Source organism: Glycine soja, chromosome 19, assembly GCF_004193775.1.
Source record: "Glycine soja cultivar W05 chromosome 19, ASM419377v2, whole genome shotgun sequence".
Taxonomy (NCBI): Eukaryota; Viridiplantae; Streptophyta; class Magnoliopsida; order Fabales; family Fabaceae; genus Glycine; species Glycine soja.
The window spans coordinates 534,642-560,842 of NC_041020.1; the positions used below are offsets into that span (position 1 = coordinate 534,642).

Here is a 26,201-nt window from a genome sequence, read left to right on the forward strand (position 1 = left end):
AGACTATTATACCCGACCCATACCCACAAAGGTAGTATTTAATACTTGTATCCTTTCCCATTAAGTACCTAACTGTACGTTCTCATACTCATTACCACACTTTAATTAATTAAGAAAGATTGATAAATAAATGGAAGTGGTTCGAACCACTTCTATCAATATTTTTTTAACTGTAACAATCCTTTTTTTCCACTGTGATACAAGATGCCCCCTCTCAATGTATATAAACCACAATACCATGAATAAGAAAAACAATAAAACTCGGGGGAACTGAGAATAATAACATACTAATGTCCAAAATTTAAAGGCTTAGATGAGTCATACATTTAAATGTTGAGGATACCAATTAAAAACGAAATGAGATGACAGCCAAAAAAATCATTCAAATAAATGGGGGTTTGGAATTCCTTCAGTGTAAGCAATGGTATTGACAGCTAGGTCGTGAATATGGTAAACTCTAGTCCCCACAACAGTTGCCACACCATTTAATTTAATCAACATATGTTAAATCAACTTGGGCGTCAAAACCCAGAGAAGATCAATGAAGAATAGCCCTTACACATTTATATCAAATACTATGGACGTTCACCACTCAATGTCTAAGTGTGAAATGGAAGTCATGATGGCAAACTTGCATCAAGCATCTCAAAGACCCCATTTTCCAACAGCTTTCCCAAGCTTCATACCGTTAATTGATGTTAATAAGCGTCCATAGTAAAACCATTGGTCAAATTGATGTTAATAAGCGTCACCCAATACCAGATTTTCAGTAAAATCATTGGTGTTACTTACACTGCTTGAAGAACTTTTTTCCAAACCATGGGAATATAAATCCATGGGCTCTCTAATGAAAGGAATTACCATTAGGAAGTTATTGATCATTCACAAAAGACAATACTGGAATTCCCTTGCTAGAAAAGCTTGAGCACACAACTCGCATCTCATCGCCTATTTTAAAGTCCCTTTTGTTATTTTCCTGCATGACAAAACAAGAATAGGTTAGCAAGTGAATTGGATGGTTCATGATGCAGATGAAAAAGTTGGTTAGGCGATGATACATGAAGAGGAAGAGAATAAATACAATTAAATAATAGTGGTGTGGGTTTTAGAAGTTAAAGGAATTCGAGTTTGTCTGTGAAGTAATGCTACAAAGAAAAATAGATCAATATTATGGAAAACAAGAAGAAAAAAGACATCAATTTTTAAGTCTGTGAACTTGTGTGTATGACTGATCAGCAAAGCAATTCCATTGAGAAACAGATAATGTATGATAAATGCCAAATGACTAGAGAATATCTGCTCAACATGAAATCATGAGAAAAGAGGATACAAACATGACTCCTACCTCAAACCGGTACATTCCTCGAAGTCCTCCACCCAAGTCCAACACTAACCCATGTGCACGAATTTGAGAGACTTTGGCAGTTACTTGAGTTCCGAGTTTCAGATCTTCTGCAGTTACCTTATCTTTAGGTTCCTGCGCATCCCCTTTTGGCTTTTGAATATCAGATTTTGACTCTTTCTGCATTGAAGGTTTCGACTTCTTATAAGGCAAGGGACCTGAATGAGAAGATGGAGCATCAACATCTTGAGATCTACGAGATTTTGCATTTTGAGATCGAGATTTTGACTTGCGATCCAATTGTACCCCATTATCTACATGAGGACTTTTTGAAGACAGATTCAAGCTGGATGATTTCTCCTCTTCATCGCACTCTGCAGCACTGCGTATTAAAATTACCGGAACTTGGGAGGTTTGGGATTTTGCATTACCCAACTCAAGATTGCCTAAAGACAACTCATGAGCAGAATTTTGTTCTTGTGTACTAGACACATTCCCAACTGGTGCCCAAATGTTGGCTGTTTCTTTTGCAGATGCAACAGATTCTTCAACTGCATCATTAGTCTCCAATCCTCCAGGACGAGGCGAAGTTGCTTTAAGGGATAATTTAATGTTACCATGAACATCTTGGCCTATGCACATCAAAGACAGCTTCTGGCCAACAGAGACAACCTCTGAAACTTGGGAAACCTAAGGATGCACATTTATTAAAGACAAATTAATACATAGAAATTGCTATGCCTGTTAATAGCAGACCTGACACATGACTCTTAATGATAAGCAATTAAAATAATTAAAACCATACATACCGGTTCATGTGACAACTCAGAAATGTGGAGTAGGCCCTGCTGGCCACCATTAAACTCCACAAAAGCTCCATACTCTTTTATAGTGGTGACAATACCTGTGTAGATGCCTCCAACTTCAATTTGACGGCCCACAATAAAATCAATCTGACAAACAAGAAGGTTGAACTTCAGTATGACAGCCACAAGGAAAAATGAGGGTAAATATTTCCCCATTTATCATTAATATATGCAGGAATTAGCATTTATATGAACAAAAAGTGAACTTAACAGACGACTCAATGCCTGAGAGTTGCACCAAGTGGGAGTGATATGCCAGTCTCGACAAGCAGAGAGTATGTTTCCAGTATATATGAACAAATATATAGATTAAAATGATTTACAAGAGAAATCTTAATTCTTAAGAAAAGCATTGCTTCATGACATTATCAGCAGATCAATTCCTGATATAGGACAGACAATTATCTCCGTACAACTATGAGAATAAAACTCCAAACATAAAGCACAATTGGATAAAAAAAATAATGGTTCAACAGAATGGAAGAAATACCTTTTCTAGTATTTTGTCCATTACAGATTGATTCTTAGCAACTATTGTAAGTGTTCCATCACCTACAGACATCCGTGCACCTGATTGTAGCACATAATAACATGTTCAGTAAATGTGTGATGTTACTCAAAGTATACATAATATATACCACAGCATGCAAAAACTCTTTCGAAAGCATGTTCATATTTAGGAGCCAAAAACTGTTTTAGTAAAATAAAAGTGATCCTCAAACTTAAACACTGCATTTATATGTAAACCATGGACACAATAGAAAATTGTTAAAGCACTTTCAAAGAAACTTGAAAGTTTAATTGACCTGTTTCCTCTTCCATTTTTCTCTTTAGAGCACCCATTGGTCCAATTAGGCGACGAAGAGCATCATTGTTGTACTTTAAGGTGGCTGCATCATCAACAATAAATTTCAAACTTCAGGGTATCATACTTTATCAAGGAACCTAACTTGAAAAGTTAAGAATCTCAACCTAGTCGTGGAGAAGTACTGTCATTCTTGTTACGAGGTACATTGATTTCTTGTTCCATGTGATCAAGAATTTGAAGACGAGCTTTGTGTGCAGGTTCTAAACATTCGCATACGATATCCAGAGGAATCCCTGCTGGTTTTATATCCAATTGAATAGCCGTAACTCCTTTTCGAGTTCCAGCAATCTTGAAGTCTATGTCACCCAGATGGTCTTCCAAGCCCTTAGAAAAATTAAAATTAATACTTTTTTCATGAAATCAATAATCTTTTTTTCTGTTCAACATCTTCCTCTTTACTAAGTAATATAGAATCACTGAAACACACAAACCATGAAAAGTGGAGGCAAATATGCAATATTATTAAAATACATATTTCAAAGTCAAAAGTAGCATACTAGAGTATCAGAATGTAACTATATTAAATTATATATTCTTAACAGATATGCAAACAATATTCATTATTTTTTTAACATCATTATTTAAGTTGAAAATATATTGTCATTATAAACATAGAAATCATTAAAAAATATTGACACAAGTTATTATTCAAAAAGATAATAAAATACCCTGAGTAACAACTTGAGAGTAGGTAGTTGATAAATTAGTAGTAAAATATAAATTTTAACCAGATATTACTCAAACACACATCATACGAAATGATATAACTCAACAAGTTTTGGAATATACCAGAATATCAGTCAAGATACGATAATCTGCTATTTCGCCAGTGGATGGATCAAGCTCACTGACAAGACCCACAGAAACCCCAGCAACATGTTCACGTACAGGAATGCCAGCATCCATCAAAGCCATACTACCTACAAAACAGAAAGAATCACAGTGAATTTCCTCTCAATTTTGCCCATGGACATTGGCCTGTTATTTGCAGCTGATCAAATTACATTAAATTTCATGTCTCTCTATTCTTCTGTAGTTCTGTTTGCACACCTGGTTACAAGTTACAACTTACATCATACTTTTATTTTGACATTCTATTTTTCTAATAATAATTCTTCTTTTATAAAAAAAAGTGGATACTTATATGTCACCATCTAAATCAATTAAACTTCATCAGCAAGAAAGATATAAAAAAAATATTCAATTTTCTGAAGCTTAAATGTGAATTAATTAAGATCATAAAATGGCATCACATATGTATTATTGTGGGTTGAAAGTGTACCTCCACATACAGTTGCCATTGATGTCGAACCATCTGAAGCCATGACTTCAGAGTTGACACGAACAGTATATGGAAAATCATCTTCAGGGGGCAAAACAGCAAGAAGAGCTTTCTCAGCAAGAGTTCCTACAAAAGTAAAACAACATTAAAAGCTAAGCTCTTTAATTAATGAACTTTAGATTGGTGAAGCCAAAAAAACAATTACTTAGGATTATTAAGAACACTGTTTCTTTCTGGTTTCCAAAACAAATATCCTTATTTCGTTAGGATTATTATCTTTATCTTTTATATAGCTGGGGCTTATGTTAAAACAAGCCCAAACCAAGAGAAGTCAATTGTTGTGAAGTAACTTTGTTCTTTCATATAAATCTTTTTATTTTTTTCCTTTCAATTGATAATTTCTGAGCCCCTATCAACATAGGATGGTAGATCAAGGTTGTGTTGTTCATCACTTTTCAAGCCTTTTTTACATTCCTATTGAATCTATACCCAATACTTTCATATAGTGAGACATCAAATTTCACTACATGGCCTTTTTGGATTGAATTTGAATGCAATATTGCATATAATCTTGTTTCACATTAATTTACTCTCTCCCCCCACCAATTACGTCTCAACTTTTTATTTTGATCCAAAAAGAAGCATCCATCACCACAAACAACATATAGACATGGATCAGCAGCAAAAGTCAATCTCTGAGATGATAGGAGATCCAGTCTTTTATAGATTTCTCTTGTTCCCCCTCAGATAGCAATAGCCCAAGCCTCCACACCAAGATCCCCAGATTGGCTAATTAATTAAATGTCCAAATAGATAAAAATCTTCCAGTTCTGTTCTGGGGCCACAATGCTCATTTTTAATGTAATGAGGAAGCATTCCGATAATAATGTCTTAAACTAAGGATGCATTAGCATATACATTTTTTTCCAGTTTATTTGTCCTTTTAGAAGTTAAAGACAACATTAATCACCTTCTTTTCAATTAAACCTTTATCTCTATCTAGTTCTTAAATATTTTGCACACTAATCATAAAAGAGAGTGATATAATAGCGGGAATCATTCCTCAATTTGTATACTATCTTTCAAAGTGGCAGATGAAAATAAACAGAGGGAATATAACTTGAGAAAGGACACTTAAAAATATTTTTTGAAGTTTTCATTTTTTTCAATAAACATTAATTATTATCAATTTTCAAACTTGTCTTTGATTAAAACATTTTTTCTTTCAAACAAATAAAAACAGGCACTAATCTGTTATGAATTGACATTTTGAAGGGAAATGTTATGAAAAGAAATTATAATTTGGGGGGGAGCCATTTTTCCAAATACGGGAGATCTTCATAAATTATGGATAGTCTTAGTCATTTACCATGACCAACTTCACGCCTGTTCAGACCACCACGTTTACCAACTTCATTTATGCAGAAGGGAGGAAAACTATAGTGAAGCATAAATCGCTTTGTTGGAGGACCGACTACAGATTCCAAGCGTTGAGCATCTGTAGGTGCTCCAAGTGTTACTGTACATAAGACCTGTCCATGGCATCAACATCAACACATATCACCACAGATGGAACTGAAACCCCTCAGAAAATAAAATGGTTATTTCACATCATCACAATTATCTAACTTTCAACAAATAACAGCAAAAAAAACAAAATATATTTTACCTGTGTCTCTCCACGGGAAAATAGTGCAGATCCATGTAACATGGAAACATATCCAGCTTCACAATACAAAGGCCTTACTTCATCGAGCTGTCTTCCATCAAGTCTGTATCCTTCTGCAATAATTCTTTTACGAACCACCTATAATGTATGAAAATATAAACACCAATCTTCAACAAGCACATTTGAAACTAACATGACAAGGACACACACAGAATAGTTGTTAAGAATTAAATATTTAGAGATAACACAACCAGTAATAACTCTTAATAACATATAGCCAATCATCAATTTTCTTTACATGCCAAGTGAATAATTATACAAAAATACAAGTTTTTAAGGTATCTTCATAATGGTAAATCAGAATAATATAGCTACAAGCTACACCAGATTAGAGAGAAGAGGGGAATATATTTTACCTAGTGCAAATAAAATCTTCTTTCTACATTCATATTCAAGTTTAGCACTAAATATTTTATGACAAAAGTAGTTTTTGTTTCTTTGGAAGCTTTAGAAGATGATGAATTAGATCAATGTCTCACAGGAAGAAATATTGAATTAGACCAATTTTTTTTATTACTTTCTATTTTACCCCAACAATAGCCCAAGTGATCCTTTGATATGTGTTACCTACTCATAATCTTACAGTGAAATACTTATTACCCCCTTTACCTATGGCCAGATACAGAATTTATAACATCTCTCATTTTGTATAAAATGGTAAAATTTAAGAGTGATTAATTAAGGATAGCATATTCTTCCTCACTGAAAAAATTAAGCATCTTAGTCTCTAAATCTCTAATAAACTTATCACAATGCTCCATACCTTCTTCCTCACAGTATCTACTGCCTTTGACAAGACTTTTAAGCTTTCTTCATCACCTTCTTCCTCGAGCACTCTCTTTACATCTTGTGCAATATTTTCTAATGCTTCTCCACGTTCAAACTGATAAAAAATATAAAAATCCAAAAGTATAATGAGCGAGCAGAGCATCTAACTTTTGCAAAATATAAAAAACAACAAAAGAAGAGAGTAAGAATGGAACACCTTTCCATAGCTAGGATTGGTAAAAACTGCTTCGATTGGTGCCTCTGCTATATTACGAACTTTCTCCATTGTATTGTCAGACAGCATTGACAATTTGTATTCCTTCTTAGATTTGCCAGCTTTAGCAGCAAGTCTGATTTGAGGTTCAATATACTTAACAGCCTGAACAAATAGCAATGCATCTCAATAAAATTCAATTACCAAAAAAATAAAACAAGTAACAACTTCGAAAGTCACCTCTGGGTGAGCCAGTCTTAACCCAGCTTCTAGGTCTTTATCAGATATCTCACGAGCTTGCACATCAATCATCAAAGTTTTGTCCTTTGTACAAGCATACACCAAGTTAAGATCACTTAACTTAAGCTGCAACGCCACAATTAGAACCAATAAGAGGACTGACAAGAATGCAATTCAACCAATCAAGCCTGCTCATTAACAAAGCACATTCTAATTAAGTTACACAAACCGATTTCCAACAGAAAAAATCACATAATCTCTTTAAACGATGCAGTTCATTCAAAATTACCTCATCCATGGTAGGATTTACTATAAACTGTCCACATATCCTACCAATTCGAACCATTCCAATGGGACCACCCCAAGGAATATCTGATAACATAAGAGCAGCTGAAGTTGCATTAGCTGCTAACACATCCGTATCTTGTTTTCCATCGGAAGAAAGAACACTCGCCATTACCTAAGAGTGAGACATTCCTTCTTTTCTATTAGGAATAAGAACATCACAAATAAAAATAGAACAAAAAGTAAGGAATTTAATTAGAACACACTTTCGGTGTAAGTTTTATCCACTATCATCCAATTACACATTGCCATATAGTAAGTTTATAATAACTACTAATGATTTCTAATTAGTTCACCAAAAATTTCTACAATGACAGTGCATAAAAATTCAACTAAGAGTAAATAGCCTAATAAGCTTTTACAATGTCATCCCAAGAAATTCACATGTATGATAAGTTGATTGACTTTTACAATAACTACCTTAAAAGTAATACCTAACATAGTTGATAGTATAAAACCAAGCTTAAAAGTTTTACTTATGATGAATTCTAATTAGTTGGCATTATAAAAACTCTATACATTTTGGGTGCAAAACAATTAAAAACTCGTGAAGTGTTAGATAAATAATAATAGCAACATTACACACCTGAACCTCGTGGTAAAATCCCGGTGGAAACAGCGGCCGAATTGGCCGGTCGATGATTCGACCACACAAGAGCTCACGCTCTCTCGGAGCACCTTCCCTCCGCATGAACGAAGTCGGAATCACGCCTTGCGCGAATTGCTTCTCTTGATAATCCACCTGTCATTATAATCGACGTTTTCATCACCGCCGCGCCTTTTGGAAACGAACGAACGGAATAGTACAACAAAAGGCAGAGGCACTTACGGTGAGAGGTAAGAAATCGCGAACGGCGTCGTTGGCTTTAGAGGCGGTGACGGTGGAGAGGACGTTGGTGTTTTCCATTGCCAAAACGACGGCGGCGTTGGCGAAGCGAGCGATCTTGCCGGTCTCGAGCGTGATCACGCTCGAGCCGATTTCGAATTGCTCCGTGAAGGTCTCGAGGTGCTTGGTGGTGGCGAAGGTGCGGAAGCGGAAGGCGCGCCATGTGAGGAAGTGCGGCAAGGTGCGGAGGAGTGTGTTCGTTCTCCTCATTGGCAACCGTGAAAGGGAGTGAAGAGTGTGCCACGCAGCTCGTAGGGTATAACACTTGCTGAGCAGAGTCCAGTGGTAGGGTTTAGGGTTTAACAATTTAAGTTAATAATAAAGAAAAACATGTATTCCAATTTTTATTACACATTAAATTAAGAATTAGTACTTAACTTCAGGGTTGTTTGTGGCTCGGGTTGGTTCGATTTTTTCATCACAAAATCACCTACACCAAACTTAAAAAAAAAATATGGTTTGATTTCATTTAATTTTTATTTAAAATAAAATTCAAATCAAATTAAATAAATATTTTGTGATTTGATTCGGTTTGATTTTTACAATTTTTATTAAAATATTATTTCAATATAATTTATATACTCTCTTTTTAACTTTTTAATTAAATTACATCAAAAAAATTGTTAATAAGAATTCACCAAACTTATTAACATCCTACATCTTCATTAATTTAAAACCAAACATATTTTAAAGGAGTTATATAAAAAAATGACATATATTGTATAAATTCATATTCGTTACATGATGAAAATACTGTAAAATTCAAGTAATATATACATAAAACACACATATCACGGAAGTAATATAAGTGTCAAGATTATAATTAATTTAGTTTAGTTTGATTTGATTTCAAAAACACAAACCACAAAAATCTGTTTGCAAAAAGATGTTCAAACAAATCCAAAAAAAAAAATAGTTTGATTTTATTTTTTTTAACGACTTTCATTTTTTATTTATTTAGATTTGAACATCCTTACTTAACTTGGCATAATTCTCTTTCATGAAAGATGCCCATGTGACAAGAAGAATACTATAAAGTAAAAATATATTATTTTTTTTATACAATAATTATATTGGGGTTTAAACCTGAATCTCATTTATATTATTCCAAACCCTCTCTAACCACATCGACTCTAGTCGCTTAGAAATATATTTTTCAACAAAAGTGTTGCTTAAAGAAAACACTTTATCGTGAGTCTCATGTTTAATTAATTTTAAACAATAATAAAGTGTATATTAAAAATAATATATTAGTTAATGTGTTGTTAGTATTTCTAAGCTGTACTAAAAAAAGCAGTAAAAAAAAGTACTCTTTCTATGCAGCTATGTGTATGTTTTGTTAAACTTTTTAAACTCTAGTTAAAATTATTAATAATTTAATTTTGTATAAGTTATGCTATCAACTATACTGATCATCACTATACCTTTAAGCTACTGCACTAAAAAAAAAGCAGTGAAAAAAGTATTGTTTCTATGCAGCTATGTGTATGTTCTGTTAAACTTTTTTTTTAAGTACTCTTGTTAAAATTATTAATAATTTCATTTTGTATAAATTATGCTATCAACTATACAAGTTTAAGATTTAGTTAGCTGTTTAATTTTGGTCAATGAACTCATTTTGAATTATCTGCAAGAGGGCATGAAGTGATGTTCTTGTATAAAGTGATTTACTCTCTTTTTTCCCCTTATGTCCCCCCTTCTTCATTCTCCTTTTTTCTCTGAATCTGTTATTGATATGATTGTTAATATTTACTAGAGCTAAGCTGGATAATAATGAAAATTAAGGGATTTTACTCAAAAGTTGGAGGTTGCATGTGTTGAGACAGTGGAGTCAGGAAAGATGACTAAAGATCTAGCAATTCTGATTCATGGACCTAAGTAAATGGATCTTTCTTCCATCTGCTTACTCATTTGAATAATTTAATATTTCAATTATCTTCAAAAAATTTGTAGCTAACTTCCCTATTCTTGTCTTCTACTTTGAAGCATTTCCTCTTAAGAATTTATTATTTAATGAAATATTTGGATCTTTGGAAAAATCTAATGAAATTCGAATAAGCCATGTTTGTTTGTTTGTTTAAACCTGTTTATTTATTATTTGATTCCAATATATTTCTTAAAATTAACACATGAACTTGATTTGCGTGTTTATATTTATAGTGTCTACGTACAACTTAAACTGGTTTGTGGCATCATGTTGTTTGACACTTGAGCTTGCATTATGTTGTTTGGCACATAATCTTGAGAAAAAGCTCCGAGAGCCTGCAGTGGTCTAGGCATTATTTTTGCAGGGGGAAGGAGCAACATAAGTTGTAAAAGCTTGAAGGGAATTGTTATTTTTAACTTATGTGAAATCATATTTGTGTTATATATTTGTTTTAACTTATGTAATATAATAAAAATATGATTTCGCATCATAATTTCTAGTTAGATTTTACATGTGAAATCATGATTCTATCATCTATTTATTTTGACTTAGAAAACACATTGAAGAGAAAGGCTCTAATGGGTTTGAATCAAGTGATAAAATGATTTTTTTTCATGAATTTTAAAAGTTAGTAAGGGCTAATGATAACTCTGAAAGCTGAACAATAGGTTTGAAGGGTGCTTAATTCTTTGGCTTGTGATATTGATGTGGGTTGGAATCGTGGGGGTATTTAACTAATTAGAATTTAGGAGTATTTGAGTAATTGTCAAGAAAATCCTAATGGGTTGGGGTCATAACAGTTTGATAATTGATTCATAGTCTTTTTTGGCCACTGGCTGTCCCATTCTTACACACCACCATCATAGTTATTTAAAACGGTAAAAATCCGTGAGTATGGACCAGCTGAATTAGGAAAGTACAAAATTTTGATGTGAATAATGCAGATGACGGATCATGTTTTTATTGTGAATTTGATGGCTTTTTTAGGAACTCTTTATGTGGGTTTTTTTTTTTTATAGTAAAAAGGCATTTGGGTTGAAATGCCACAATATTTTGGGAGGTTTTCGAATATCCATCGTTTTCACATTGTTGCACCTCACGGTTTGAACTTTGAAGTGTCGCCCTGATGTTGGGAAGAAAAAAGTAATTAAGTTCAGCATAAATACTCACTCATTCCCTGATACAATGACAAGAAAGAAGCATCAGGTTGGATAAAATATAAATGAAGAACAGAACAAAAGCTTGAGGCCAATGAGTGGTTGGAATGGTAGGTACATACTCGATTTCCCTTAAAGGCTTAGGCAGTATTTGTTTTGGATTTCAGTTCTGAATTAGGAAGGAGAGAAACTCCACCAACAAACCTAACCTTGTCGTATTGTGTATTGGGAAGAAAGTAGGATGGATACTCGGGAGGTTATTTTAGTATTTTCACTATTTAAATTATTTTAAATAATGTTTAAAATATGTTAATTCATATAAGTATAGATGGATAATAAAAATATGAATTATTTATTTTTTGTGAGATTTAAAAGACTTTGATAATATGTCATATGCAATGTTTGTTGGTCAATTATGTTCATATCTTGTGATTTAAAATTGTTTTATTATTTTTAATGAAAATATTTGTTTTTTTTTTTAAATAAATTTTTTATACTTCTTAATATGAAACAAGTCTTTAATGGACTAACGAATTCGATAAGTTTTTACAAAAGTCAAACTCAAGCCTAAAAATACACTCGTACAACAAGTCCAGTTATAAAATATAAAACATTATAAAACATATCACATTAGACTTTGGGTAAATAATCACTTTTGTCCATAAATGTGTAAATCCCTGACAAATGCGTCCCTACAAAATGAAAATACAAATTTTAATCCCCGAAAGTGTAAAAAGTACGATAAATATATTCGGCTATTAACTTTCGTCGGTCACCGTTAATAAAATAACCTACATGACACAAAGGAACAAATTTGTCACTGAAATGATTGACAACGTGACCATCTCTAATTACCAACATAGGAACATATTTGTCATATAATATTTTTTTTGACTTTTCGTCTTCTCACTCCACTGACAAATGCGTTCCTAAAAGATAAAAATGCAAAATTTAGTCTCCGAAAGTGTAAAAAGTGTGACAAATATATTCGGACGTTAATAATAAATTGTGACTAATTATTATAATTTTAAAAAATTTATAATGATTGTGACAAAATTTTGAGAGAGTTACATCACATCGGTAAGTATCTGTTTTCATTGTAATGATTGTGACAAAATATTTATTGTTTATAAAAATGGGTATTCTTTTTTCTTTTAGACTTAATTTAATTTACGAGTTTGTTAATTTTTTTTTTGTCACAATCATTATAATTTTTTTAAAATTATAATAATTAGTCACAATCTACTATTAATGTTTGGATATATTTGTCACACTTTTTATACTTTCGGAACCTAAATTTTGTATTTTCATCTTTCAGGGACACATTTCTCATTGTGGTGACGAAAAGTAAAAAAATATTATATGACAAATATGTCCTTATGCTGAAAATGAGATGCCAAGTTAACAATTATTTTACTGAAAAATTTGTCTCTCTGTATCACGTAGGCTATTTTATTAAAGGTAACGGACGAAAGTTAACTATCAGATATATTTATCGCACTTTTTATACTTTCGAGAACTAAATTTTATATTTTTATCTTCCAGCGACACATTTATTAGCAAATTATATGTTCAGGGATAAAATTCACTATTTACCCTTAAACTTACTTAAAAAGTTCATTTTCACCCTTAATTTTGGATATATCCCAAACCTAAAATAAAACATTAAGCAAGAAGGCAGGTTGAGACACCGACAATTCAAGATTGTCATTGGTATGCACTGGACCATTCACATTAGCAGCTGATTGGTATGTTGGGAGGAGAGGAGGAACAACACGGCAGACTCAATGGGTTGAAGAAAGAAAAGATAAAAAGAGCAACTTAGGATTTTTCACGCAATAAACTATTTTTTGAATATTAATAAATAATTTTTGGTATAAAAAAAGTAAACTTAATCAAATCACTTTAACCCATGGGTTAAGTGGGTCAACTCTATATAATCCTGTCAATCTTATTTTCATGTGGCAATTAATCAAATTGTGTAGCTATAAATTAAGGTTTACCATACTATTCGAATTAGATAGATATTATTTACGTGAAATTTTGACAAGATCAACCCTAACAATTTTACCCATTCATAAAAGCTTACTTAAATCTATTCATAGATACCATGAATTAAAAGGAACTGCTATTCAGTAAGAAAGACTATTTGCACCAATTATACAAAAGTATATGTGCAATTTTTTTCTTAAAACAAGGCACAAATAATTATTTATATTTAACAGAGATCAAAGGGTGATCTAATATAAACTGGCCAATTAAAGGCGTTCATCCATTTTTGTACACGTCTAACTCTCATTAAACATTAGCATTTCCCTAAATTTTAAAAGAATTAATTATTTTAGCCGCCGCTATTTTAAGTTAATTAATTTATTTATATTTAGTGTCCCATCAAAATTTAAAATTATGACAGACGACTAACGTTTCTAACGTAAAACAAAAAGAAATGATCGAGAGATGAAAATATAAAAATATAAAAAATTAAAATAATTTTTTTTTAAATTTAATGTATTAAAATAAAATTTTTAAAACTTAATATATCATAAAAAAAAACTAAAAGACAATGGAGAAAAAATGACATTTAACCTAATTTTTATCAAAACTATTTTTAGCATAAATATTATTAAAGTTAAAAAAACTTATTACATATGATTATATAACTATATGAACTCTTTATGCTGTCGATGTATATACTACTTACTTTTTAAAAAATATATCAGTACTGTAGCATCTCTTAAGAAGCTTGAAAATTGAAACCTGGTGTAGAAATTTCAATACCAATTATCTTGAACTTCAAATAAAGTTCATTCTCACTCTCACTTTCGTTTCACCATTACCTTGTTGTAGGCATGGCCTACCAAGTGAATAGAAAGCAAACACTCGTGTTCATTTTAGTGGTTGAAACCTCACAACTTTCTTTGTACACTTAGTTCATATACGTACAAATACTTGTAACTCAAAATTGTTGGTTCTCTAATGCATACAAGCATTGTTGCTTTCTCAAACTCATTTTCAACCAGTCACCTCTTTATAACATTATTAATTAATTAATTGGGTATTCTCAACATATATCTACTACACCACATAGATAATTAGCTACAATGCAAATAATTGTTGTAAGTGAAACAATTACTCTAACAAATCCAAATTTGCAAAGTGTGGTCCTTGTTGGGTTTGTTCTGCGACCATATCAGCCTCAAATCTTCTCACGCATTCTTTTAACTTTAACAGAGTGGTGCGGAAAGCGAGTGAAACGTGGTCGATTTTGTTTATTAATTTTTTAGGTTCTGGAAGAACATTCTTGTTGGTTGGAATAAAATTGGGTGCACATCTTTTAATTATGATTTTGAGTTCTTATAAATAAAATAATGTGATTCAAAGATTTTTTTTTATTAAAGACAGTTAATCAAGTTATTCGGTGAATATTAATTACTGGTAAAATTAAAAAAATGTTTTACACCTATAACATAATAATTTAAAAAACAAATATTGAAGTCGTGGGCATTTGCATTATTTTTTTAAGTTGTTTACTTATTTATCAAACTAAATGACGTTAAAAACTTTAAATATATTTCCTAATTAACTTGCACCATCTTTCAGACGTGTTTTTTTTCCTTTACATTTTCTAGAAGACATGTTATCTAATACTTGTGCGTATTTAGGTTAATTTTGGTAAAACAATTTACTACGATAAATAAACATGTATAATTGATGAGTATTTAGATTATTTTATTTTGTTTGAAAAAAATAAATTATTTTATTTTGATAAAAATGTGTTTTTTCAAAGAGCTTCTTTCACAAGCATAAAGTAATTATTTCTTTAATGATAATTGAACTAAAATGAATATATCTATCTATCTATTTATATATATATATATATATATATATATATATATATATATATATATATATATATATTTGAGATAATGCAAATAAATTCTTGAAAGATTTTTCTCTCTCTCATGATGTGATTTTCAATGGAATGTGAGATGTGCAATCTTATTCATCATCTTGATTTTTATGTAAATAAATTTTATTTTAAAATATTTACATTTAATCTTCATATTTCTTCATGTCAATCTTCATACATGCTATTGACTCTATTTTTTTTTTATATTGATTAACTCTATTTTTAAAGCAAATATGTGATTTGACCAGATTATATAACTCCCAAACCATTCAATAATTCCTTAAAAAAAATTCAATAATGAGGATGACCCCCAAATAACAATTCTGTTAAGAGACACCATGATTAATAATGTATACTTTTAAGTTTTAACAAAAAAATCGTTGAAATATTAGAATTGATCTCTTTAAATAAAGTTTCTTATTTAAATTTTGTGTGAATGAAAATGCTTAAAATAAAAAAAATTTCACTAAAAATCAGTTAGATTTTTTAATAGAAATTTGTCCATACCAATAACATAATTAAAAAAATTCTCAAAGTTTAAGTTTACTTAATTTATTTATGTATTTAGTTACGTTTCACCAATTAACGGTGCATTACCGTCATATATAGCTATTAGCTACATTATCAACCTTTCATTTGGTGTGGTTTCTCCTCAGAATCTGAAAGAACATTCCTATTTCCTACACAACACTACACTGTCTGGTGGAAGAATCTCTTCACTCTCCATGCAACAACGTTGGCTATGTCTCCTTATTCTCTCTCTTTGTTAGCCTCTGTCTCCCCCAAAATGCACACCCTTCTTTCTTTCTCCTCATCACACTCTCCACATCTTCCAAACCACAACATAACCAAATCCAATAATAAACTCTCTCATTCCATCAATGGACTTTCATCCTGCCCTTCTTCTCCTTTGCTCCCCAGTGCCACAAAATCTTCTCCCTTTCTCATTTCCACTTCAAAAATTGCATCTTTCAGGGTCCTTGCTGCTTCCTCTATACCTGATGCTAGAAGTGATGAACCAGCCAAAACTAGTGATTTCTTAAAAACTCTTCAGCTTGGGGCCATGTTTGCAACTTGGTACCTTTTGAACATCTACTACAACATCTACAACAAACAGGTACGTTCTACTTATTCATTTTCATCCACACCCACCATTTGGAGACAAAAACAAGACTCAATTTTTGCAATTATTAGTATCTGGGGTGAGAGTGTGGGGAGGCAGAAATTGTTGGGTGCTTAGGACCATCATACTTTTCATCAATCTATATGACACGAAATCAAGTGTTTTTAGTTTTTTTTCCTCATAAATTAAAAAATTTGAACACATGTCATGTAAATATTAACAGAGATGATGGACATGTGATGATTTAGAACTATCTAATAATTTCTCTAAGGAAAAGAGACATTAATTTTAGGGAAAAAATAGATGTAATTGTTTAAGTGTTTTTAGTGGGTAAAATTTGAAGTCTTCTAATTTTGGAGGGTAAAATTTGAAGTTTCAAACATAGGTTTTGCTTTAAGAATTACTTTTTCTTTTTCTCCTTTTCTCCTTTCCTTTAAACTCTCTTTTGGTTGTTCTCAATTGCATGCACTGATGATTGTCTATTAGGTTCTAAAAGTCTATCCATTTCCAGCAACAATTACAGCATTTCAATTTGGCTTTGCATCGTTGGTTATTAATCTAGTCTGGACTTTGAATCTCCATCCCAGACCAAGCATCAGTGGTTCACAGGTATTTTGAATTGTGTGGTGAAAAAGGGGTGGTTCATTAATTTGGTGGGGTAATCACTCTAATTTCAAATTATTAATTTATAAATTATAATTATATTTGTGTTCACAGTTTGCAGCAATCCTTCCACTGGCTGTGGCTCACACAATGGGAAACCTCTTGACCAACATTAGTCTTGGCAAGGTTGCTGTATCTTTCACTCACACAATCAAAGCTATGGAGCCTTTCTTCACTGTAGTTCTTTCTGCCCTTTTACTGGGTGAGGTAATGTTCAAGTCTTGACTTTATTTTTTCCTTGTAATTTGTACATAACATAATTAAGTATTATTAATTTTTTTCTCATAAATTAAAAACCTTGAATACATAAGAATGAGTCGAGACCACATTCATGTAACGGTTTAAACTATACCTAATAATTTTTTCTAAAAAATGATAGTTTTTTCTGTTAAGATTAGATATTCTTGCACTTTTTCAATATGAGTGTTATTTATATTAATTTATTCAGAAAATTGTATTATAACTTTTTTTATTCATATGAATGGAATTCACACGCTTTCACACACTGTCCAATCAAGAGCTAGATCCCTTAATAGTTTTTCTTTGGTATTATCCACTTGGTAATTTGTATCATAGTTTAAAACCAATTCCATCAAAATCAAATTTATTAAATTTTAATTAAAACAACTCTGGTTAGTTTACCATTTGTGACTGCCAACGGAGGTTGAATGGCAGCCTTGTTGCTGTCATCGAAAGTGATTGAGATTTTGGGCAACTTTCAATCCTAACCATTTGATCTTGTCTTGGAGTGTGATTCACTTTCAATGAAATTTAAAGCAAACACACGTGTCCTCTTTTCTTTCAGTTTCTCATGTTTGTCTTCTTATTCAATTAGGCCAAATCATCCTTACCAATTTTTGTTAATTTCTATTAAGGTTTCATGATAATCTATTTACTCAATTTATATTATGATATATTCCAAAAATTATATATTTTTTTTATCTTTATTTAACCTTGTGTTGTTTTATTTTAAAATTGAATATTAACATGCCCATGTCTTAGATTTTTTAAAACTATGGTATTTTGTACCCGTATATGTTCCAGGTACTGGTACTTTACCCCTACACGTCTTGCTATATACCATGTAATTTTATCCTAGTCCTGCATTTCTCTGTCTGGATGCCTGAGAGAAATGAAATTAGAGGGCTTATGGACCTTACATTCTTGAATCATAAATTTCATTTGTAAGACCTTTAAATTGATCCATGATCTTGTAAGATATAATTGATAAATTTTTTGACATAAGAATATGGAGGCTCCATCTTTATAAGCAATTATAGGCAGATAAGTATGGTTATGGTGAGAGCATAGTTGTTAGAATTGGATAGTGTCATCACTCAAAAAAATTCAAGACAACATCAGAAGTAGGACTTGGAGGTAACTTTAAACCTACTTTGCCTAGAATGGTTGGCGGACATGCCCCTTGTGTTAACTTATCTTTAGTCTGAATATATACTTTTCTTAGTGTTCTTAGTGTTATTTTGACTGTGTGAATTATATAGAATGTAGATGTCATGAATGAAATATAAATTATATAAGAGTTCAATTTCTATGTCTTAAGAGTAAAAAATTTACATGTCAACCAATAAGAAATTATGATAAAAGTGACTTCTAAAATAGTCATGATAAAGTTAATAAATTTATCGCACATAATAATTTGGATTAAATGAGTATAAAAGTGCTCTTTTGCATATTGTGATGGTCAATGCAAATGCTTATACATCCTATGCTACTCATTCATGTCAAAATTCAGAATAATCTAATTGTTTTGGTGTTCTGACCTTCAGTTTTGATAATTAAATGAACAGATGCCTACTTTCTGGGTGGTTTCTTCCCTTGTACCAGTAGTAGGTGGAGTGGCACTGGCATCAATGACTGAAGTCTCTTTCAATTGGTAATTATCAAACTAAAACTGTTGCAGGCACAGAGTTCCTTTAGGAACAATTTTGAATATTTGTTGGAGTAGTAGTATTGATTCTAGAGTTTTGACATGTTCTGTTCTGTCTCAAAAAAGGATTGGATTCACTACTGCTATGGCATCTAACGTTACTAATCAATCGCGGAACGTTTTGAGCAAAAAACTGATGACTAATGAAGAGGTAAAGAACTTCCCCAGATCTGCATAGTGCAAGTAACTTATTGACAGTTACAAAATGAAGTTGTTGCTTGCATGTATGTATGTGCATGTGCACACGCCTATTTATATTCTTTCTAGACTCAAATATAAGTAAAAAAATAACTAATTCATGTAGTTGATATCACGAGAATCAAAGAAATCACTGAAAATTTAAAATATTAATTAAATAAAAAATATTTTGGAAATAATTTTCATCAAATAAGGTAAAATCAGATATTTTGGACAACCATATGTGAAACTAATTAGTACTTTACTTATGGGAACTCTTTTTACAATATTCTGTAAATAAGGCTCATCATTTGAAGCATGTTCCTGACAGGAAACTTTGGACAATATCAATCTCTACTCAGTTATAACTATCATTTCCTTTCTGTTGTTGGTCCCATGTGCTATTCTTGTGGAGGGTGTCAAGTTTTCTCCTTCATACTTGCAATCTGCTGTATGTATACAGTTCTATTTTTATTTTTAAAGTTATACGCTCTTTGCCACAATTTTTCCTTAGGTAATTTAGGAAGAGAAAAATCTGCTTAACATGTATTATGCTTTTCATTCCTACAGGCAAGTCAAGGGCTGAATGTCAGAGAGCTATGTGTCAGATCAGTTCTTGCGGCTTTTTGCTTCCATGCATACCAGCAGGTAAGGCCTTCAAATATATATTTTTTATGATGTGAATAATATGATTTTCTACTTAGACTCTGTAATAAATTTTTACTCAACCACCTATAAGTTAAAATTAATTTATATATAAGTCAATGTTGTTAATGGCGGATGGCGGTTCATGGCGGAAAGTCAAAAATCCGCCATAAAAATATGGCGGATGACGTAGCGGAAAATGGCGGATGTCATGACGGACACAAAAAAAAAAAAACATATATATAAACTCATTGAAATTGAAAAAAACAAAGGATTGCATTCAAATAAACTAAAAAAGTTTCATGAGTTCATACAATAATCAAGTACCAACACCAAATAAACTCATTAAAGAGTTCAAAATAAGAAAATGATAAAAACATAATGCAAAGTGCAAAGTGAAGGTTGAGGCTCTAATCATCTTCTCCAATCTCAACATAATCATCTTCGTTGTTATCATATGGTAATGGAGCATCTCCCTCTCCCTCTTCCCCATCAGACGCCTCAAAATTGACCATGATTTCTTCTTCTTCAGATTCAACATCAATATTCTCCTCAACATCTAGATCCTCATCATTTTCTTGGACTGCTTTTTGCTTCCTTGATGAAGATCCAACAACCATTGCCTGTTTTTTAGAAGTTTGGGCAGCAGCAACACTTGTTTTTTGCTTTTTCCGCCTAGTATACATCCTACACTCTCCAACCCCCGAAGCCTGATACACAGTTGCCCAATTTAGAGCATCATCATCTTCAAATACCAAATCATTTCCAGCATCATTATCATCATCTTGATCCATCTCTCCCACGAGCCATTCATTGCATACATCAATATCATTAAGAGAAATTGGATCAATTTCATCTCTTGCATTATATCTTTGCTTCAATTGTTGGTTGTATTTGACAAACACCAAATCATGCAACCTCTTGTGCTCAAGCCTATTTCTTTTTTTGGAATGAATCTACAACATAACAAATAAATGTTGATTTCAATCTCAAATATACTCCAAATATAACTTGATCATCAAAATTAAATAAAATTAAAAAGTATAGTTAGAGTTTTGTCACAATTACTTGCTCAAACACACTCCAATTTCTTTCACATCCTGAAGCACTGCAAGTCAAACTCAAAATCTTAATAGCCAGCTTCTGCAAATTTGGAGTTTGTGACCCAAACATTCGCCACCAATATGCTGCAATACCAATTACCAACCAAGAGCATAACTTAGAATTCTGAATTCTAACACTAATACATAAAAAAAATAGTATGATAAAAGTTTCTTACTAGGAGAATGGGTTTTCCTTTGAGCCATTGCAAAGTCGGAACCAAAGTGGTCAGCACCAATCTTGTAAAGATGCAACTCGGTTAGAATTTTCTGTTGCACATCAAATTGTGGAATCAACTTCTTAATGCACTCAAACAAACCATTGGTGACCTCAAAATCAAACTCTAAGTCAGTGTTGTCATAAAAGAACTCTGGATTTAAGAAGTGGGCAGCTGCATGCAATGGCCTATGAAGCTGACAATTCCATCTTTTATCAATGATTTCAAACACATCTTTGTACTTGCTTTCATTGTTGTTGAAAGACTTCATAATTGTTTCTTTTGCCTTGTCCATTGCTTCATAAATATAGCCCATGGCTGGTTTCCTTTCACCATCCACAAGACGAAGCACTTTCACAAGTGGAGCCATGACTTTAAGAGTGTAAACCACACTATTCCAAAAAGAAGGCATGAGCACTACCTTTGCAGCTTCTTTTCCCTTAGGCTCCTTAGATAGCTTGTTCAAGGTCCATTCATCAGAAGCAAACATTTTTCTAATATTGGCTTTCTCTTTGTGAAGCCTTTCCAAGGTTAGATAAGAAGTGGCAAATCTAGTAATAGCATGTCTCACCAATTCCCTCTTGTTTGTAAAATTTCTCAACAAACTTAAGGTACTAGAATGGGCATAGATAAACCCAACTAGATTAATTGCCCTTCTAATGGTCTTCCTTATCAAGGGAAGCTTCCCAATATCTTCAAGCATCAAATCAATACAATGAGCTGCACAAGGAGTCCAATAAATATGTTTCCTTTTCTCCTCCAACAACTTACCCGCTAAAACATAGTTGCTCCCATTATCGGTTACAACTTGAACAACATTCTCTTCTCCAACTTCCTCCACAATGGCATCAAGCAACTCAAAAAGCTTTTCACCTGTCTTCACAAAATCAGAGCCATCAACAGACTTCAAAAACATGGTACCAGCTTGAGAGTTAATCAAAAAATTAATGATGCATCTTTGTTTCCGATCAGTCCATGCATCGGACATAATAGTACAACCATACTTGACCCATTGCTCCCTATGACCTTTCATCAAATTTTCAGTATATTCAACTTCCTTCTTCAAGAGTGGAACTCTGATGTCATGATAGCTAGGAATGGGCAAATGTGGCCCATATTGACCAATGGCTGCAACCATGTTCTCAAAGCTTTTCAATTTAATGAGGTTGAATGACAAACCTGCTTGGTACCAAAAGCGAGCAATATGTTGATGCACCTTCAATACTTCATTCTTATCCATTGACTCTCTTATGTTCATTTGCCTCAGCATCTCCATTTTTCTCCGATTGATTGCATTTTCTGAATTCTTACAGAATTTGTCCATTGGTCCTTTTTTAGTCCCACACTTTGTCTTTGCACTTGCAGCAGCATTACAAGAGTCCGCAAACTCATCTTCTTCACTTCCATCACATCCAATCGGTTCACCAAATTCAAAATCTCTTATATTTGCCATATTACCACTGCCAGAAGTACTGTAAGTGGTCCCACTTTTTTTTGTAGCCATATATTCCTTCAACTCTTCGATTACATTTGGGGGAGTTTTCTTGCAAGCTGCAACGTTGCCCGACTTCCCAATCAGGTGTTGTTTGGCTCGGGTTATTCCTCCCTTAGTGATTTTTTCACAAAAATTACAAACAATGGTGTTTGTATCTCCTTCCACTAGTGAATGACAATATTTCCAGCCTGGGTCTGCCTTATTTTTCCTCGTTGCACTTGCAGTAGCAGCATCGGATGATGGTTCAGCCATTTAAAAGAGGTCTGAACAGAAAAAAAAAAATTGTGGTGTCAAATACGAAAAAAAAAAACAGACTGTTGACAATAAAAAGGGGTGTCAAATAGCAAAAGGAAAAAAAAGCTGTAGACAGAAAAATGGGGTGTCAAACAGCAAAAAGCCCAAAAAAAAATTAAAAAAAAAGAAGCAGACCGCGTCTTCTTCTTCTTCGTTCGTCTTCTTCCTGTCTTCTTCTTCTTCGTGCGTTGCCGGGGTCTTCTTCTTCGCTCGTCGCCGCCGTTCGTGCGTGCTGCAGGGGGTGGTGTCGCGGCGGCGGCTGGGTGGTGTCGCGGCTGCAGGTAGGCTGTTGGGTGGTGTCATCGCGGCTGCAGGTAGGCTCGTCACGGCGGTTCTCGTGTGTGCGGCTGGGTAAGCTATAGAAGTCGCGTGCGGTTCGTTCGTGGGTAGGCTGAAGGCAGGTAAGGATGAAGTTTTTTATTTAATGAATAGTTGGGTAGGGTTGGGTCGGGTCGGCCCAACTCCTACCGCGGACAAAAACCCACGAAATCCGCCATTTCCGCCACCCCGCCACGACCGTCATGGCGCCGCCATCCCAAACCCGCAACGCCACCGCTATTCGGTGGGGTTTTTTCAAAATTCCGCCACGGAAAACCGCCATGGCCGCCATTTAACAACACTGATATAAGTTAAAATCAACTTTTGGAAAAGATAATATGAGAAAAATTTTACATGTTAGCTTGGAAAAAAGTTTATTTAGTTTCTTTTTTTTTCTTCTCACAAGTGCTTATTTATCTGCAAGGCAATGATTATTTTTGTTCTAATACTTGAAATTTTCTATTTTTAAGATTGTCATCATGCATGGGACTTTTTGTACCCTACCTGTACAATTTTCTCATCGTGAGCTGTATTTTGCTTGATTGTGACCCTTTGATTTTCCAAACTTAATTTCTAGCTTTTGTATTTCATTAGAAATTTTGAATTAACCAACTTCTAGCTCCTCTTCTCTTGAGTCCTTTGTGCTTTTTCCTTTGCAAAATTTTCTCCTCTGGTTCATTTCTGAGCTTCCAAATTATTTTGAATGCTGCCATAACATGTGCCCTTATAAAAAGTTGTCGGTAGATTGTCATTTTCCCCAGAGATTTTAGTCCATGATTGAACTATTATAAAATCAAAATTCATTATTCTCGACTCTTGTAACATGTTCTATGTAACATTTTTGAATTTTGACAGGTAAGTGGTAACCACGTACACTCATTTCAATGGATTAAAATTTATTAAAAAATATAAAATTTTGTGGGCCTAATATATTCTTTAATAAATATTTTTTTATATAATTTTATAATTTTTAATAATCAATATTAAATAGTATGTCGTTAACCTTCTTGTGTATATGTTTATACTTGATCATGTTATTAATTTGTGGTTTATAAGATACGCTTAAAATTTAAACTAAATCACTTCTTTAATGTTAATGATATAATAACCTCACTAGGTGCCCAAACTAGTCACATTAAGTAAGTGACATTACATATTAGTTAATTTTATTTTAGTATTTGATATTTTAAAATTTTTCATTTTATTTTAGTATTTGATATTTTTAAATTTTTCATTTTTATATTTGGTGTTAGTTTAAGTCTGTTAAAAAATAACATGATATTCTGTTAATTTGTCACATTATTATTTAATGGATTGAAATTAATAATAGATATCAAAAATAAAAATTTTAAAATATCATATAATAAAATAAATAAAAAATTTAGATAGTAAATTTATTGAATTTTTATCAAATTTCTTGGAGCTAAATAAATGCATTTGGTGGCAGGTATCATATATGATATTACAGATGGTGTCACCTGTGACCCACTCTGTTGGAAACTGTGTGAAGCGTGTGGTTGTCATTGTTTCTTCAGTTATATTCTTCCAAATTCCTGTCTCACCCGTTAACACACTTGGTAAGTCTCTCATGGCCTATTATATATAATATATGCCCCACAAACCTTTTGCTGCATGTCTTGTTCACTTTGCAGTTTGCAGTCTCAAGCACATATGTGAACTAAAATTGCCACAACTTAACTTCTCTCTCTTTTCTTGTGGTGTGCATTGTACTACAGGAACTGGGCTTGCACTTGTTGGAGTTTTCTTGTACTCAAGGGCAAAGAGGATCAAGTCAGTCCAAAAGACAAATTGAGGCTGCATAACCCTTCCAAAGAAAGGAAACAGGCAGAGGGAAAAGTAAATATTGTAGACACATAACAGCCATTGATTTTTTTTTCTTTCTTTTTACATTTTGTGAGGGTATCACTACTCCTTGTTAATTGGCCATCCTATGCCACTAAATCTTAGTAAATAATATAGGAGTTTAATAGACATGTACTGTAAGTTTAATTTTTTTTACAAATATTCAGAAATCTTTATTGACATGACTATAGTTATTATAAAATTTAATTAACTTAATATATATATATATATATATATATATATATATATATATATATATATATATATATATATATATATATGATAAAATGCCTAAAAAGACCTTTTATATTGTCTATACATGCATTATTTATTTATAATGCAAAGAGAACAGTTATGCATATATGACAGGATACTAGAGAATCTCCTTTTATTTATTTTCCTTTGATTTCCCAATTTTCAAAATACAAAAATGAGCTCACAAACTTGGTCTTGTATCCCCAGTTATATCATCTATTTCTATGTACTCTATATGAAGTTTTTTGGGTCCTCTTGGAACACTTTCTCTTTCATTTACTGCATGACCATGGAAAAGCAATATGTATGCAAATGCAACGAGACATTCACTTAGTTGGCTTGCATCGAATAACACTTTGAGATTGTTATGTCAATAACCAGCGACCTTGAATCATTTAACCACACCCTATTTCAAAGAATGTTACGAAAGAAATTATAAAATCGTGTCTTTCCAATTTGATGCTGGGATTCTTGACACATTCATTTGGGAGGGTAGTCCTTATGGGTCTTTTTTTATTGGCTCATTAGTCTGGGAGCTACAACATTGCTAACAATTGAATTATGTTAC

The 26,201-nt window shown here is 32.5% G+C and overlaps 3 protein-coding genes across 3 annotated transcripts; 1 reads left to right on the forward strand and 2 right to left on the reverse strand.

Annotated features, from left to right (window-relative positions):
* Positions 1 to 261: 261 nt before the first annotated feature.
* Positions 262 to 8,829, reverse strand: LOC114400836 (polyribonucleotide nucleotidyltransferase 2, mitochondrial). Its single transcript, XM_028363480.1, has 16 exons — positions 8,484 to 8,829; positions 8,241 to 8,396; positions 7,599 to 7,769; positions 7,310 to 7,435; positions 7,073 to 7,234; positions 6,851 to 6,970; positions 6,028 to 6,165; positions 5,728 to 5,890; positions 4,359 to 4,484; positions 3,866 to 3,996; positions 3,181 to 3,400; positions 3,015 to 3,098; positions 2,699 to 2,778; positions 2,152 to 2,295; positions 1,346 to 2,032; positions 262 to 976 (listed from the first exon to the last, which is right to left on the reverse strand). The coding sequence occupies exons 1-16, from the start codon at positions 8,748 to 8,750 to the stop codon at positions 872 to 874; spliced, it is 2,880 nt and encodes a 959-aa protein (XP_028219281.1). The 5' UTR covers positions 8,751 to 8,829; the 3' UTR covers positions 262 to 871.
* A 7,329-nt stretch (positions 8,830 to 16,158) lies between these two features.
* Positions 16,159 to 25,566, forward strand: LOC114400242 (phosphoenolpyruvate/phosphate translocator 2, chloroplastic-like). The gene is made up of 9 exons (XM_028362588.1): positions 16,159 to 16,651; positions 17,144 to 17,266; positions 17,375 to 17,527; positions 19,129 to 19,214; positions 19,335 to 19,419; positions 19,777 to 19,896; positions 20,016 to 20,093; positions 24,963 to 25,092; positions 25,252 to 25,566. The coding sequence occupies exons 1-9, from the start codon at positions 16,277 to 16,279 to the stop codon at positions 25,326 to 25,328; spliced, it is 1,227 nt and encodes a 408-aa protein (XP_028218389.1). The 5' UTR covers positions 16,159 to 16,276; the 3' UTR covers positions 25,329 to 25,566.
* On the reverse strand, positions 20,428 to 21,487 carry LOC114400243. The gene is made up of 2 exons (XM_028362589.1): positions 21,159 to 21,487; positions 20,428 to 21,046 (listed from the first exon to the last, which is right to left on the reverse strand). Exons 1-2 carry the CDS (start codon positions 21,261 to 21,263, stop codon positions 20,501 to 20,503), a joined length of 651 nt encoding a protein of 216 aa, XP_028218390.1. The 5' UTR covers positions 21,264 to 21,487; the 3' UTR covers positions 20,428 to 20,500.
* Positions 25,567 to 26,201: the final 635 nt, after the last annotated feature.